The sequence below is a fragment of the Bubalus kerabau genome, chromosome 23, assembly GCF_029407905.1.
Source record: "Bubalus kerabau isolate K-KA32 ecotype Philippines breed swamp buffalo chromosome 23, PCC_UOA_SB_1v2, whole genome shotgun sequence".
NCBI lineage: Eukaryota > Metazoa > Chordata > Mammalia > Artiodactyla > Bovidae > Bubalus > Bubalus kerabau.
The window spans coordinates 38,303,207-38,317,673 of NC_073646.1; the positions used below are offsets into that span (position 1 = coordinate 38,303,207).

General features: G+C 57.0%; 1 protein-coding gene across 5 annotated transcripts in view; it reads right to left on the bottom strand.

Moving 5' to 3' along the window:
- Window positions 1-392: 392 nt before the first annotated feature.
- TRRAP (transformation/transcription domain associated protein) overlaps window positions 393-14,467 on the bottom strand; it is a 90,365-nt gene continuing 76,290 nt past the window's right edge. For 4 of the 5 annotated variants that reach the window (XM_055562505.1, XM_055562504.1, XM_055562502.1 and 1 more), the window contains 10 exons: window positions 13,730-13,901; window positions 12,276-12,359; window positions 10,582-10,781; window positions 9,631-9,892; window positions 7,438-7,663; window positions 6,527-6,744; window positions 5,416-5,600; window positions 2,906-3,109; window positions 2,629-2,823; window positions 393-1,369 (listed from right to left, as the gene is read on the bottom strand). In XM_055562505.1, the coding sequence (XP_055418480.1) occupies window positions 1,085-1,369; window positions 2,629-2,823; window positions 2,906-3,109; window positions 5,416-5,600; window positions 6,527-6,744; window positions 7,438-7,663; window positions 9,631-9,892; window positions 10,582-10,781; window positions 12,276-12,359; window positions 13,730-13,901 (2,031 nt within the window). In that variant the 3' untranslated portion in view covers window positions 393-1,084. The remainder of the gene's footprint in view (window positions 1,370-2,628; window positions 2,824-2,905; window positions 3,110-5,415; window positions 5,601-6,526; window positions 6,745-7,437; window positions 7,664-9,630; window positions 9,893-10,581; window positions 10,782-12,275; window positions 12,360-13,729; window positions 13,902-14,467) is intronic. The other variant, XM_055562506.1, reaches the window with a different exon arrangement.

Here is a 14,467-nt window from a genome sequence, read left to right on the forward strand (position 1 = left end):
TCCAAATAAAGAATGGGACAATCTGGTCAGATAGACCAAACCCAGTCCCTCAGGCTCCGTCCGTGTGGGGGCTGCAGTCTAGGGGATGAAGTTCAGTCTGTCTGTCCCGCTGACGGGACGGGCCACAGCCGGGCACGCGGCTCCAGGCTGCCGCCTCCGGGCATCTCCCCGTTGCACGCGGGTCACTGGGCCGCAGCCCTGAAACTCAGGAACAGCGCCAAGCCCCCTGCGTGTGCTTTCCTGCCTTTGGTCGGGACCAGGACTTCACGCTGAGGGGCGCGCACCCAAGCCCCGGCCCAGCCCATGTCACGGTCACCGTGGGGCCACCCTGGGGCCCAGGCCCCACTGGCCCGAGGGGCGGGGGGTGGGGCACACTTCGCAGAAACAACACGTCCTTTGATAAAATATTTATTCTAAAAAATTCACACTGTACAAATTTAGATAGAACGTTCTCAAGGCTCATAAAAATGTGAACAGAACAGATTGGAGGTAACAAACAAATCTTCGTTGCTTCTTTTTAAATTAAGAGGGGAAAATGTTTTTTTCCAGGTACAGTGATAGTAAATATCGAGAAGACAGCCGAAGAGCAGCGGAACAGCATGGGTCGCGCTCACTCTCCGGCTCTGCAGGCCCCGAGGAATCCGACTCCAAACGCAGGGCGGGCAGCCCCCACCTCTCCATCCACGCCAGCCGTGCTGGGAGGTTCTAAGGCTGCTTCCCCGCAGCCTGGAAGTCTGTGCTTAGAGAAAACCCAGCACGCTGTCTTCATAATTTCCTGTTTCTCTAACAAAGTGGGTTTTCTGTACACTTGGTACAAAGCTCTGTACAAAAGCCTGAAGCTCCTAGGAGGTATCACCTCCGAAAGTTAAAAACGACGACAAGGAAGCGTTTCCTACAGTTCTATCTGTACATTCACACGAGGGAGGAAGTCGATAGAAAAGAATTCACAGAGAGATCCTGGCTTCTCTGAAGGCTGCTTTAAAAGCTGCAGGTTGGTCTCCGCTCCCACCTGGACTTGCCTGGCCTTCCTGACGCTCAGCCCCCGACCGTCGGGAACCGCCCCACCCCGCCGACGCAGCCGAGCTCACAGCCAAGGGTGCCAGGCGGGGTCCATGCGGCACAGGTTGTCCAGGCTGTTGGCGGCGGCCACCAGGGTGTTGACTTTGCTCTCCCCACCCTCGAACTGGGCGAGGTTGTGCAGGCGGGTCATGATGGCCGTGACGGCCTTCTGAACCAGGGAGACCAGCTGCTGGCTGTCCATGTTCTCGGGCTGCCCGGCGGCTGACAGCGGGGACGACGTGTCCTCCTGCGTCTTCTTGTGCCAGGCAATGATCTCGTCCCGCAGCACGGTTTTCAGGATGCCGTCCACCTGCGGGGTGAGAACGGAAGGTTCGTGTTTAACTACCGGCCCAGAGGGCAGCGTCCCAGCGAGGTGCTCTGTTGCGGCAGCCATCAGGGCCTCAGTAGCCGGGGCCCACACCTCAGTCACTCTGGTGGCGATGCTGCAGCCAGACACGCGTGATGACCCCTGGGGTTCTAAGAAAGAGGTGGGGGACCCCAGGTCAAGGCACCGTGGAATGGAGTCCTGAGGGAAGGTGGTGGGGGCTGGAGGGGGGCCCGTGGAAGGACGGCAGGAACGCCCAAGGGAGGGGATGGAGGAGGGCCGGGGACCCAGGCCCATCACCTCTGACGGCGGCGCTGGGATGAGACAGGATGGTGTGATGGCTAGACGGACAGGCCGTGTGCAAACTCTCCAGAACTGGACGCCCAGCCACGGCCCGCTGTCACATTAGAGGCGCTGGGGCTGCTGAAATGTGACCCAGACTGACACGCTGAGGGCCTGGCCCCAGCGCAGTGTGCTGGGTGGTCTCTATGTGGATCTAATGCAAAGGCAATCACCCCACTGGGGCTGGAAGGAGCATGGCCTGAGTGTGGAGAAGCCCAGCTTCCTCCCGTCCACAGCCACTCAGGCCGCACACAGTGACGCCGGCTGTTCTTCCAGGTTGTAACAGGTTTTTAAACGGGGTTTCCAATCACGGGCCCCTCTCGGATAACCCTGTCTCCGGAAGTGAGTGTTTCTACAGAATGAGAACATTGTGCTGTATTTCAGGTCTTAACCCTAAGTGGACGAGCGTCATTGCGCTCCCTGCCTGAGTGGGCTCCATGTTCTGACCCGTTTCACAGAGGCCTTCATGGGCCCCGGAGCCGCGCTGACCCCGGGGTGGGGGCGGGGGGAAGAGAGCAGTCGGACGTCAACAGAGCTCCAAGTCCATGTTTGCAGTCAGGAGGTGACTCGATGATTTAAGACATGTTCTGAGTAAATGTTTTGCAAAAGCAACTGGTGTCTGAAGCCTTCTCTAGACACAAAGTGCTTATCTGGGAAAAGAGCTATCAGCACAGGCGGTCCTGGAAGTCAGAAGAAAAGAGACCGGACGGTGTGTGTTCGGTCTCCGACTGCGAAGAGACAGGCTGGGGGTCAGATGGACTGGACCGGCACCCCTGTCTGTCCTCCCGAGCACGGCATGTGGCACAGCGCTGTCAGAGCCCCAGCGTGGCCATGGGCGTCCGGCCACGTCTCATCCCCCAGGGGTTCACCACGCGCTCCTCCTGGGACGACCCTTGACCCACCTTGAAGTTGGGCTGGGCGAAGCAGCGGGCGACAGCGATCATGGACGCGGTCAAGGGGCCGGAGACGCCGATGGTGGTTAGAAATTCGGAGATGTTGGGTGTGAGGCGGAAAGGGACAGGGCGGTTGGCATCCAAGTCCCCAGTGGCGTCGTTTATGTCAAATCGGAAGTAGGCCACGTTCAGCTTGCCCGTGTCCTGGAGGTTGGAGGCAGACACTCAGGGGCAGAAGCAGCAGGCGCAGACTGAGAGGGGGACCCGGCCGCGCCCACTACGTTACCTGCGCGATCTGCAGCATCTCGGGGTTGAGTCTGTTGAGGTGCAGGACGAACTCTGCGAAGCCGATGAGTGCCAGCTGGATGGTGAACATCTTGCGGAAGGTCCAGTAGTCGGTGGCGTTGGGGAAGGTGTGCAGGGCCCACTCCTTGAGCATGCTGCGGGGCACCATGTTGCTCTGAACCTCCTTGAGGATGTCGCGAAGGACCTGGTGGACAGGGAGTTCGGCAAGCAGGTCAGGCGCGGGCTGGCTGAACAGACACCTCGGTGTGGGGGTGGGGTGTGGGGGTGGGGGTGTGTGTGTGGTGCTCAGGGCCGCTGGTAAGGTGCCGGCGTTGGTTCTGGGTATTCCTCAACAGCCTCCTGGGCTGACTGAGCCCGGAAGTCGCCACACACACACATAGCAACACACCGCGTGGGGAAGGGTCTGACGGTGAGTGTGGCCACACTGCATTATCCAAAACATCCTGTTTTCAGCGGAAGGTTATCAGGCACGTGGAGAAGCAGGACGATGTACCCAGCAAAGAAAGAAAGTCACCTGTGTCGTCACTTACGTCCAGATCATAGAAAGAGTTCTTAGAGTCAATAAAAAAACAAGTCTTTTTACAAATCACCCAACATAAAGAACGAACGGGGATTTTCCTGGTGGTCCAGTAGTTAAAAATCCAGCTGCCAATGGAGGGGACAGGGGGTCAATCCCTGATCCGGGAAGATTCCACAGGCCACGGGGCAGCGGAGCCCGTGTGCCTCAACTGCTGCAGCCATGTCTCTCGAGCCGGGGGTCCACAGCGAGAAGCCAGAGCACGGCGACTAGAGGGCAGACCCCGCTCACCACAGCTAGAGAAAGCCTGAGGAGCAGCGACGACCGGTGCAGCACAGAATTTAAAAAAAATTTTATTTAAAAAAATGAGTAAAGGACTTGAACTGACTTTTCTCCAAAGAAAATATGCAAACAGCCAATCAGCAAATGAAAAAATACTCAGTATCACTTGCTACCGACCAAAATAAACTAGCACTTCACACCCACTTGGGTGGCTGTAGTCAGAAAGACACATAATACTAAGTGCTGGCAGGAACGTGGGGAAATCAGAACTCGCGTACATCGTGGTCATTTTGGAAAACAGTCTGTGGCTCCGTCAAAATGTTAAACGTGAGAGTTACCACATAACCCAGCGATTCTACTCCTGGTATATAGATGGCCAAGTGAAATGAGAACACAAATCCACAAAAAAACCTGTACATGTGTGTTCACAGCAGTATTAATCTCAACAGACAAAAGGCATAAACGTCCACCAACTAATAAGCGGATAAGTTAAACGTGGTCTCTTCATATGAGGAAATAATCAGCAAGAAACAGTACCAACATGTGCCACCGAGCGGATGACCTTGAGAACACGCTGCGGAGGGAGCCAGGCACGAAAGAGCATGTGCTGTGTGACTCTGCTCACATGATGTGTCCAGAACAAGCAAATTTACAGGCAGTGTGGTAAAAAACGCAAAGGGTAAAGGAGCCGAATTAGTGACGAAGCAAACTAGGGAGAGGAAGACTAAGAAGAGACGTCCGCGCCTCCCGCGGGCCCAGGAGGGCCCTGCACCACCCCGTGCCAGACCCACGCTCAGCTCCATCTTCACAAAATGGGAGGGGGCTTCCGATGTAGCCACGTATTTGCAGACAAGGGTCACTGGCTCCCACAGTCCACGGAACACAGAGCCTTAAGAATCCAGTCCATTCACTCCCACCGACACCTCAAAACTGCCATGGTCCACAGAGACCACTGAGCACAGAAGAACCCCACCTGCTTTGCCCGCATGACGGTGGGGGCTGACTCGAGGCCCTGCAACCTGAGCATGGCACTGGGCTCAGACGGGCACCCCTGGGCTGTCCTGAACCAAGCCCTTTAGGACCCAGATTAACGGGAGACCGGTCCCTGGACAACAGAGGCAGCTTCCAGCCCTGGGGGTCTCTCCCCAGATCCAGGAGGCGCCCTCGGGGAGCACAAGAAGGACCACGGAGGCAGCAGGAGAACCGGGCACAGAGTTGCCTCTTGGTGACACAGAGAACCCTGGACAAAGCCTTCTCACCCATGCTCCCCCTGCCCCACTGCCCCAGAGCGGGACCCGCAGGTGCAGAGAGACCCTCGGCCCGCCAGCAGGTGCCACCGGGGCATCCGGGACTCCCGAGGCCACAGAAACGGCTGGCCCGACAGGTTTCCACGTCCCCACGTTCTGCATTTCAGCAAGGACACACCGCACAGAGACTGTGCGTGACCTGGAGGCCTGGAGGCAAACCTGTGAACGTGCCCAGGAGGCGGGCGGACAGTCTCACACCGCCTACGCCCTGGCTGCCAACCAAATGAACCTGCCAGGAAGTTCCTTTAAAATTCTAATTTCTGAGCTGCTTTGCGGGAAGGCCTCCGAGCTTCTGCAAGGCTGAATGAAAACGCCTCTGTCCCGTTGCAGTGAATGGCCCTTGGCCGAGGCGCACGGCCCCACCCCGCACCCGCCCGCCCACACCTGGTGGCTGGCCTGCGTCCCGCGCGCCTGCACCGTGGCCAGGCGGTCGTAGTAGCGCGAGATGGGGTTGTCATGCTCGATGCCCTTCTTGGCGCAGCGCTGCTTGTAGATCTCCACCAGCGACAGCGAGGAGGGGTTGTCCTCCACCAGGCGCATCTGTGGGGACACGGCCACCACGCGGGGGACTGAGGAGAGAGGGGAGACAGCGGGTGAGGCGGGGACCGACCAGCAGAGTGCGTCACACATGCACTCCAACACCCACAGCGCTCTGCAGAGCCGATGTCTCAATTCACTTATTTTGGGGGATTCTGAACTTAAGGCTGAGAGACTTTAGGTCAGAAGAGGCTGGATCACAGCTCAGCCATCAGAGAGCTCCGAACAGGACCAGACACCACGCACGGCAACGGACTCCAAACCCGGGTCAGCATGAAGGGTGACCGCTGTTCTCTCTGGGGCTGGGGAGTCACAGGCACCACCCCGCCCCACGTGACAGGTTCACGATTCACCCACCACCACTCAGTTCTGTAAAGACCTCACCCGAGGTTGCTGGGTGCCGCCTCAATGAGATGTCAGGGGCCTTCCTGGGGCTCCTCGACTCCCAGGCGGGCACCTCAGGTGGTGCCCAGAGCAGATCAAGAAGTGAAAGTGAAAGTCACTCAGTGATGTCCGACTCTTTGTGATCCCATAGATTATACAATCCGTGAAATTCTCCAGGCCAGAATACCGGAGTGGGTGGCTGTTCCCTTCTCCAGGGAATCTTCCCAAACCAGGGATCAAACCAGGATCTCCTGCATTGCAGGCGGATTCTTTACCAGCTGAGCCACGATAGAAGTCCAAGAAGAGATCAAAGACTGTGCTTAAAAACCATGTGGAGCACGCCACCTGCTCAGCCGACGTCACCAGAGCCTGGGCAGGCTCACGGGCGAGTGGAGACAGCTGTGCACCCGGTCGGGGCCTGCTTCTCCAGGCGGGTACTGGTCAGGCGCGTGTCCTGCAGGGGCCGTGCGCCACCAGGGCATACCCAGAGGCGGCCGCGTGCATACCCAGAGGCGCCACCAGGGCGTACCCAGAGGCGCTGGCAGGGCATACCTGGCGGCGGCCGTGCACGTACCTGTGAAGAACAGGTGCCTCTTGGTGGTCTCCTTCCGCTTCTCTAGGCAGGGGTTGAGCAGGCGCAGCAGCTGCAGCACGCGCTCCTCCCGCCGTGACTCAGTCAGGCAGGCGTCGTTCATGACCAGGTACGGGTAGATCTTGCCGTTGTGCCCGCGGATGTAGAGCCTCCTGGCCGCCGTGTTGTGCTTCTGCACGATCTCCACCCGGGGCATGAACCTGCCAAGACCACGGGCGCTGACACCACGCCACGCGCCCACTCCGCCCCTCTGCTTTGAGAGCAGAGCTTCCCGGACGACCAGTTGTGCGGAGGGTCTGGCCTCAGCAGTCAGAGGACACCGGGGACCCCAGAAGTGGGAGGGCCTGGGCCCTTGGGACAGAGGATCCGCTGCCGATGAGCCGGCATGGGGCCTGTGCACCCTCGGGGCTCACAGCGGAGGGGCGGTGTGGGGCCCGCACACCCTTGGGGCCGACAGTGGAGGGGAGCAGCAGGGTCCGATTTGGAGGGCCCTGTTAAGGCTCGCCAGTTCCCAGCTCGCTTTACATTTTAAATGGGATGCAACTCGCTTTGCTCTAAAAAATTTTAACATCATTTGATTCTGTTTTGAATACTGTGCTTTCAGAGTATACAAAACACTGCAAAACTCTGCTTCGTCAAGTTCTACAAGCATTCAGAAAGGGTTCTTTTGAGAGCAAACACAAGCTTGACTCAGACAAAACACGGAACCCACGGGTTCACCTGGACACGTGAAAGGTGCCCAATGACTCCAATCTGAGGGCAGTCCCGTGTCTCTCCTGGGGGCAGAAGGGAGGGAATCACAGTGTGAACCGCTGACTGGTCTCCCTGGAGCATCTCCCGGGCATCTGCTGGGGGAAGGTGTTGGTGACCCCAGGCTGGCCAGGCGCACTCACCGAGCGATCTTGATGTAGTAATGTGTTGGCTTTGGCATCAGAAACTCCCCGGGAATTTCCACCTCGGCCGTCTGTGCCGAGAAGTTGCTCAGAAACCGGCACTTCTCTTCAATGAGGAAGAATTTTGGAAGCTGTTTGGTTTTAGCCTCCAGGATTTTGATCCACTTTTTCAGTTTGGAAATCAGATTATGAAGCTTCATGGATCCTGGAACACTGAAGTCAAAATCTGCAAAATAGAATATGATTAAGAAACATTTTCGGTCACCTGGGTGATTTTCAATTCACTGCACAACTACGACTCCGGCACAGCCCAGGGAGGAAACAGGCACGTTTTCTATCTAGTCTATGATAAAGTGCTGTGAGGGGCAGGACTCCAATGAACAGCACATAAAAATGCCGACTGGAATAAACGGCGCGGAGCTCTGGGCCTGACACGCGGCTGCTCCCACAACTCCACTCGTCATGCCCACGTGTGAGTTTAACTGTGTATGCGTGTCATCAGTTTCACGACAGTCGATGTACTTCTCTCGTGGGGTTTTTCCTCATGGCATTTCTCTGGCTTTCCTTTACCATCTCACGTGCGGTCCTGTGACTAGCGAGGTGAGCACGGGGGAGGCAGGTCTTTGTCCACCGGGACACAGGGCTGCACCTTCTCAACTCGGGGGCAGGAAGCTGTTATCAAGGCCAGGCCTGATCTTCATGGAACAGGTTTCTATTTGCTGTTAACTTTTATTTTGAAATAAATGTTCACAGGAGCACCAAGAAACGTACAGGGAGGGCCACACACCCCTTCCCAAAACCAAGGCTCTGGCACAACCCACGGGGCTGATTCAGACACGTGACCTGTGTGTGTTCTGTGTGCACGTGTGCATCCGTGAGACGTGTGGGGGGCGCTGTGTATCCAGGAGGCCCCCAGTCCACCAGCTCTGAGCCATGCCCGCCTCCTCCACACCCGACGCCTGGCCACTGCTGGTCTGCTCTCCATCGTGACCTCACAAAGGCTTCATGATTTAGAAGTGCGTGGCAGGAATCCTGAGAGCAGCTTTCTGCATTCAGCATAATTTCTCTGAAGTTCATCCCAGCTGCCGTGTCAGTTAACGCCTCTTCATCTGCTTTATGAGCGTGGAAGAGCCGCACTGCGCGCCCCTTCTCCTCGGAGGGGCATCTGGGGCCCCTTCTCCTTGGAGGGGCATCTGGCACTCGCGTTTGGGGCTGTCGCCACCAAGCGGCCGTCAGCGCTCGGCACAGCGCTCCCACGTGGGTCAGTCTTCCGTCTCGGGACCGACTCTCCGGAGCTGCCTTCGCCCCTGCTCACAGACGTGGAGCTGGAGCCAGGGCTGCGATGCTGCTGTGGGCGGAGGGGCGACCCTCCTGCACTCTCCAGACCAGAACCCAGGGTGGACACAGGGTCGGCCCCCGGGGCGCGTGGCCAGAGGGGATCGATGAGGGCGTCTGACGCTCGCTGCAGCTGGCGGTGGGTCAGCGCCTCGAGGCTGGCCCTCTTCTAGGTTTCAGCGCCTGTCATTTTTTCACATCAGAATCCAGATGTGTTCCACCTCTAAGGCTCTATTTCAGACTACATTTGGGTGTAGATACAGATGCACTTAGTATCACTTCTTCTCGGTAGTATAGGACGGTGTCCACAAGACTTCCATCTCAGACACCTCCGTTTGCTGTGAGGAAGAGACCACACGCGCTCCAGCTCCAGGGGGCGCGGCCTGGCCTGCATGTGCCCGGGGGTCCCCAATGGGGACTAGGGCTGAGTGAGGGGCACCAAGAGGTCACACCGAGAGGTGGGGCCGGATCCGTGCTCCGACGGGTCCAGGAAACGTGAGCGTCCCCTCCCAGTCCTGACACCAGAGCCACCACCAGGGGGATCCCTGCCTGTCACCGCGGAGCCAGCGCCTGCGGGTCTTACTGCCTCACCTGACCCCGTCCAATCTTCCACAAAAACCTGGCAGGCGGCAGGACTGCATCCTAAATCCCTGTGTCTACCCCGGCTCCAATTCTTTGACTTTTCCCCTGGAGGGAAGGCTGTGCGATCTCGGGGCAGGGGAGTGTCCCGTTTGCTTACAGTCTAACCTGCCCACCCGGTGCTGCGTTCCAGAAAAGCAACGGAGGCGGTTAACCTCCGTTGGGATGGGTAGGACCGAGGAGCAGGGTGAGGGGCCGCTTCCCCGGGTCAGGACTCACCGGTGGTGAACTGGCCCTTCAGTTTCTGGAAGACGGGGTCCTGGGCGGTGGCCTGGGCGCGCCGGGCCAGTGACTCGGAGGCGGCACTGGAGAACATCGTGGAGACGTTGGACACATTCTCCAGGCCCACCCCGAACGTGCTCACCAGCTTCTTGACGAAGTTGAGGGTGTGCGGCGTGATCTTGGCGTCCGACACCGCTCCGCTCTTCTCAAACGCCACGGAGTAGCACTTGGCCAGGCCCTGCTGGAGCTGCCTGAGGACCTGGGGGACAGAGACACAGTGGGCTTGCGCCACAGAGCTCTGCACTCGAGCAAGCTGCCCCCCACCCACTGGGCACCCGCCCAGCCGGCCCCACCACGGACAAAGCTCTCGGGGCGCCAGAGTGTGCAGAACCAGGGCGGGGGGTACCCCGGACGCTCACGCCATGAGCTGCGTTCTCAACAGCAAGGAACAGCGTCCCAAACGTTAACAGAAGAACAAGACCCACAACCCCACCCTTTGCATTGTGCACACGCCCTTCTGTTTAAGGAAAAGCCTATTTCAGACACACAAAGTAACACAGCACTAACAAGCAGGCCTCATGGCCAACCAGACAACAAACGCTGATTATTTATCACCACCACTGAGGAGGCGGCCTGAGAACCAGCTCTGGCCCCTGGAGATGATGACCCCTGTGATGACCTTTGCCCACATCCCACTGCTCCTTGGCCAGCGGTGGGATTTCAGCAGTTAGATTCGGACAAGTGAACAAAAGAAGCGTTTTAAGGGCAGTAATAGCTTCCTTGATGTCGCCTTCGTTTGAAGTTTTCTGCTTCAGTGGAGACGACAGCACCAGGGTGCAGTCGTGGAGACTCTGCGGCTGCATCAGCCAGTCCACCCACAGACACACACGGGCGGGGAGCTCGTGTGGACAGGCCGCGTCTGCGAGGGCACCCAGACCCGCCGCGTACCTCCTCGTGCCAGTTCTCCCGGAACCAGACCATCTGGTCGACGATGCCTTCCAGGGAAGACAGCAGCGTCGGGTGCAGCTCCCGCTGCATGTGCATGATACGGCTGCAGCGCCACATGGGGGCCGTGGCTCTTATGGGCCCTGGATCTGATGCAGAATGGGACTGGTTACCCACTGAACTTGGCTGCTGCTGTCCAGAATCTGAGAGCAACACACACAACGCCAATGTCAGCGCCGAACTGACCGATGGGAGAGTCGGCGCTCCGAGGACCCCCCGGCCAGAGGAACGCTGGTTCCGCCGGCGCGGGACACACCCCGGGGGCCTCCGGGGCTGTGAGGCAGGTGCCCCGTCCTGGGGCGCAGCGCAAGCAGAGGCGCACGGGTGAGGGCGCGAGGTGGGCGTGTGACTGTGGTCCATGTGGGGGGCCCAGGCTCCCTGGACTCCCTCTAACTGCAGTGGGAGTCTGAGTTTTCTTTTTTTTTAAGGTCTGGCAAAATATTTCACAATTCATTCTTTGTATTAGCTCTGAGAATCTAGAAGTGTGCTTTCATCAAGGAAAGCCAAACCACAGATATAAATGACATTAAAAACAAAGCTAGTTGCTACGTAAGAAAAGTTACAGAACCCCTGATGCTCATTTTTTTAAAGCTTCAACTCACTTAGAACAAAAACCCTTAACTTTCAATTGACCCAAACTCCAATCTACCTAGCCAGCCAGGAGGTTGGCACGAAGACCCAGCCTACACAGGACCGGGAGCTGCCACCACCGTCGGGAGGAGGGAGTCACCTTCCTGGAAAGGCTCTGGCCTCGCAGTGAGTGTGTCTACGTATTAAAGACACAGGAAGTAAGCGGTGCTTTGACTGTTTACAGAGCACCGTGCTTAGTGGGTAACTGAAGCCATTAAGTAGGTTATTTCTCTACATACCACAGTAATCATTACAGATTAAAAACTTCTATTTTGAATAAGTTTTTACATTTGGTTAAGACTGATTTTTTTCTTTTTCTTTAGGCTATACCGTGTGGAAATGGGATCTTAGTTCCCTGGCCAGGGATCGAACCCGTGACCCCTGCATTGGGAGCTCGAAGTCCTAACCTCTGGACCACCAGAGAAGTCCCAGGTAAGACTGATTTCTATGCAGATTCTTCTGAGAGCTGAAGGTATGATTCCTTGTAACACAGTAAGTGGCATTTGTGCTGTCTATCAGAATGCGTTTATAACTAATGAGTTAAGTTCAACTTTTGTTTTTTGTTTAGTCACTCAGTTGTGTCCACTCTTTGTAACCCTGTGGACTGTAGCCAGGTTCCTCTGTCTGTAAGATTTCCCAGACAAGAATACTGGACTAGGTTGCCATTTCCTCCTCCAGGGCATCTTCCCGACCCAGGGATCGAACCCACAGCTCCTGTCTTGGCAGGCAGATTCTTTACCACTGAGTCCCTGGGTTTCACACATTTTCTCCTACTTATGGATGGGATCACTGGAGTGGATGAACACCTTGTCACACTACGGAGGAGAACCAGCAGCCCCCGGGAGGTCAGGTTTCGTCTTCCCGCCCCGGTGTCCTCCCAGCATCTGAACACAGACGGGCCTGCGGGCTGGAGGGGAGCTGCCGGCGGGCGTGTGCTGGCGACAGTGGGAACCCGGACGCCCTGGGGACCCGCCCCGCGGCCTGGCCGCTGCCCCCAGGAGACTTACCGCTCTTGTAGCGCTCCCGCTGCTCTATCTTCAGCGTCAGGTACAGGGTCCGGATGGGGAAGTATACAGCCTGGGGATACACGCGTCCCACCTGCTCAGAGAGAGTCAGTCTTGAGTGGGAAGGGGCCCGCACCTGGCCGGCACCACTGACTTAGCACAGACAGGAGGCCGGACTGAATAGCAAGCCCAACGTCCGGTTTAGCCAGAAAAGACCCAGGCAAGAGCAGCCTGGTGTATTCCATCAGTCTCACCCACCCAAGACTCCTCAAGGCAGAGCAACCTCACTTGTCATCTGATCTAACCTGAGGGGGCAGACACTCAGGTGCCTGCCTCTCAGGCCGATGACAGAGAACACAAAATGCCAGCCGTCTTCATTCACCAGAACTGAGAGCAGGCTGACGAAGGGGCTCCCTGGCGAGTCACTTCACTCTGTGTAACTGTAGGACACAGGGGACTGGCCTTTTTCTTTTAGGTAAGAAATGCCAGTTTTGGTCAACTAAAGTTCTACGGCTTCTTCAGAAGGGCTGAGCAGACATTACCCAGCTTGGCCACTGGCTGCAGGAAGGCTGGCTAACGTATGTTAAGAGGTGTCCAGCCAAAAAAAATGAGGTGTCCAGTGAATGATGATACCAAACAGAATCTACGTCTTTGACAGATGAACTCCAGGTGAAGTACCAGTACCCAGGAACACAGCTGCAAGTGCTCAAGGAAGAATGAAACCACTTCTGGGTGACGTGTAGATGCTGTACATGAATGGGGAGCGAGCAGCGTGCCCCCAGGTGCTTGGTTACAGGTTCACGTGTGAGAGGTTACATACAGGACTCTGTAACTTGATAAAACAAAATGCCATCAAAGGCACCAATCCCAGACCAAACGGTATCCACATGTCCCCTGCTCAGGCCCCTCCCCTGCCTCTCGGCCTTTGCGCAAGAGGACGACAATCTGGAGCAGACCTCAAACACGGGTCATGACAGCCTTTCTACAGGCCCAATCCCCCCAGCCTGCCCCAGTGCACACGACTGTGAGCCTCCAACAGCGCAGCCGGGCAGCTGGACCAAGAGCAACAGACCCACAGCCTGCCAAGCTTTCTTCTGGGGCTCAGAGCTCCCAGTCCAGCCCATGATGGGGAGTCAGCCGTGAGCACTGACTGGACACCCGCGCCTGGTCAGTAACCTGAGTGCTCGCCAGGGACCCTGCATTTTAACAGAGGGCGTACTTTACGTGTATCTTACGCGGCAACGTGTGTAAGAGAAGAAGTCAGCATCCTGACGCCGTAAGTCCAGCAGATCACTGCCCGCCAACCCCACTGTGCTCTGCAACTACTGTCCCCTCTGCTTTACGTCAAGTGACAGCCTGCCCATCCATCTTAGTTTCAAAACTCTGAGCGTGCACATTTTCTTTCTCGGAAAAAAGGATGTGAAGGGAAAACACTTTGTGACCAAAGAGGCTTGCAGGTCCCACCTGGCTAATCAGGTTCAAAAGCAGCTTTCCCTCGGAGCCGACCAGACAGGTGAGCAGCTGCGGGATCCAGGCCAGCCACTGGATGGGCGGCACGCCGATGCAGTACTTGTCCACGGCATCTGCCAGGGTGTTCTTGTCATCGTCAAAACTCAGGAGCCACAGCACCTAAGACAGAAGGGCAGTCAGGGAGCTGAGCCAAAGTCTCCGGTTCCAGTCAGGGGACGTTCCCGACATTAAACTGCCACACAGGGCACCTTTCGTGGCATCATGGGAAACATGGACAAAAGGCCCAACTGTATGATGAAACTTCACTATAAAGCTTACAGATAAATGACGCTGAGAATTTAAATACAGTTTTCGTCAAGGTTTAGCTTTAATGCCAACTACTAACTGAACTGGTCAGCTGGCTAGCGGTGGTCATGTGGACCCCACGGGCTCCAGCCTGTTACCCACACTTGCGATCTCCCCAGAACAAAATGGCTTCTGCTTAGATCTCAGGGGACCACCACCACCCTAGCGTGAGGCCCCGCTGGCCGTCTGCTGTCAGGAGGCTCTGAAACCATCTCATCCACAGGAAAGCACAGCCGGAGCCGGGCCGTGCGGCGGCTCCTCGGCATGACTACAGCCGGCCTGTGTCCACAGTCAGCTTTCACCACTTGGGATATTCAGTCCAAACTCTGACATTAGATCAAGGAATTCTAAAAACTCCTCACCTTTATTGGACAAAGTAA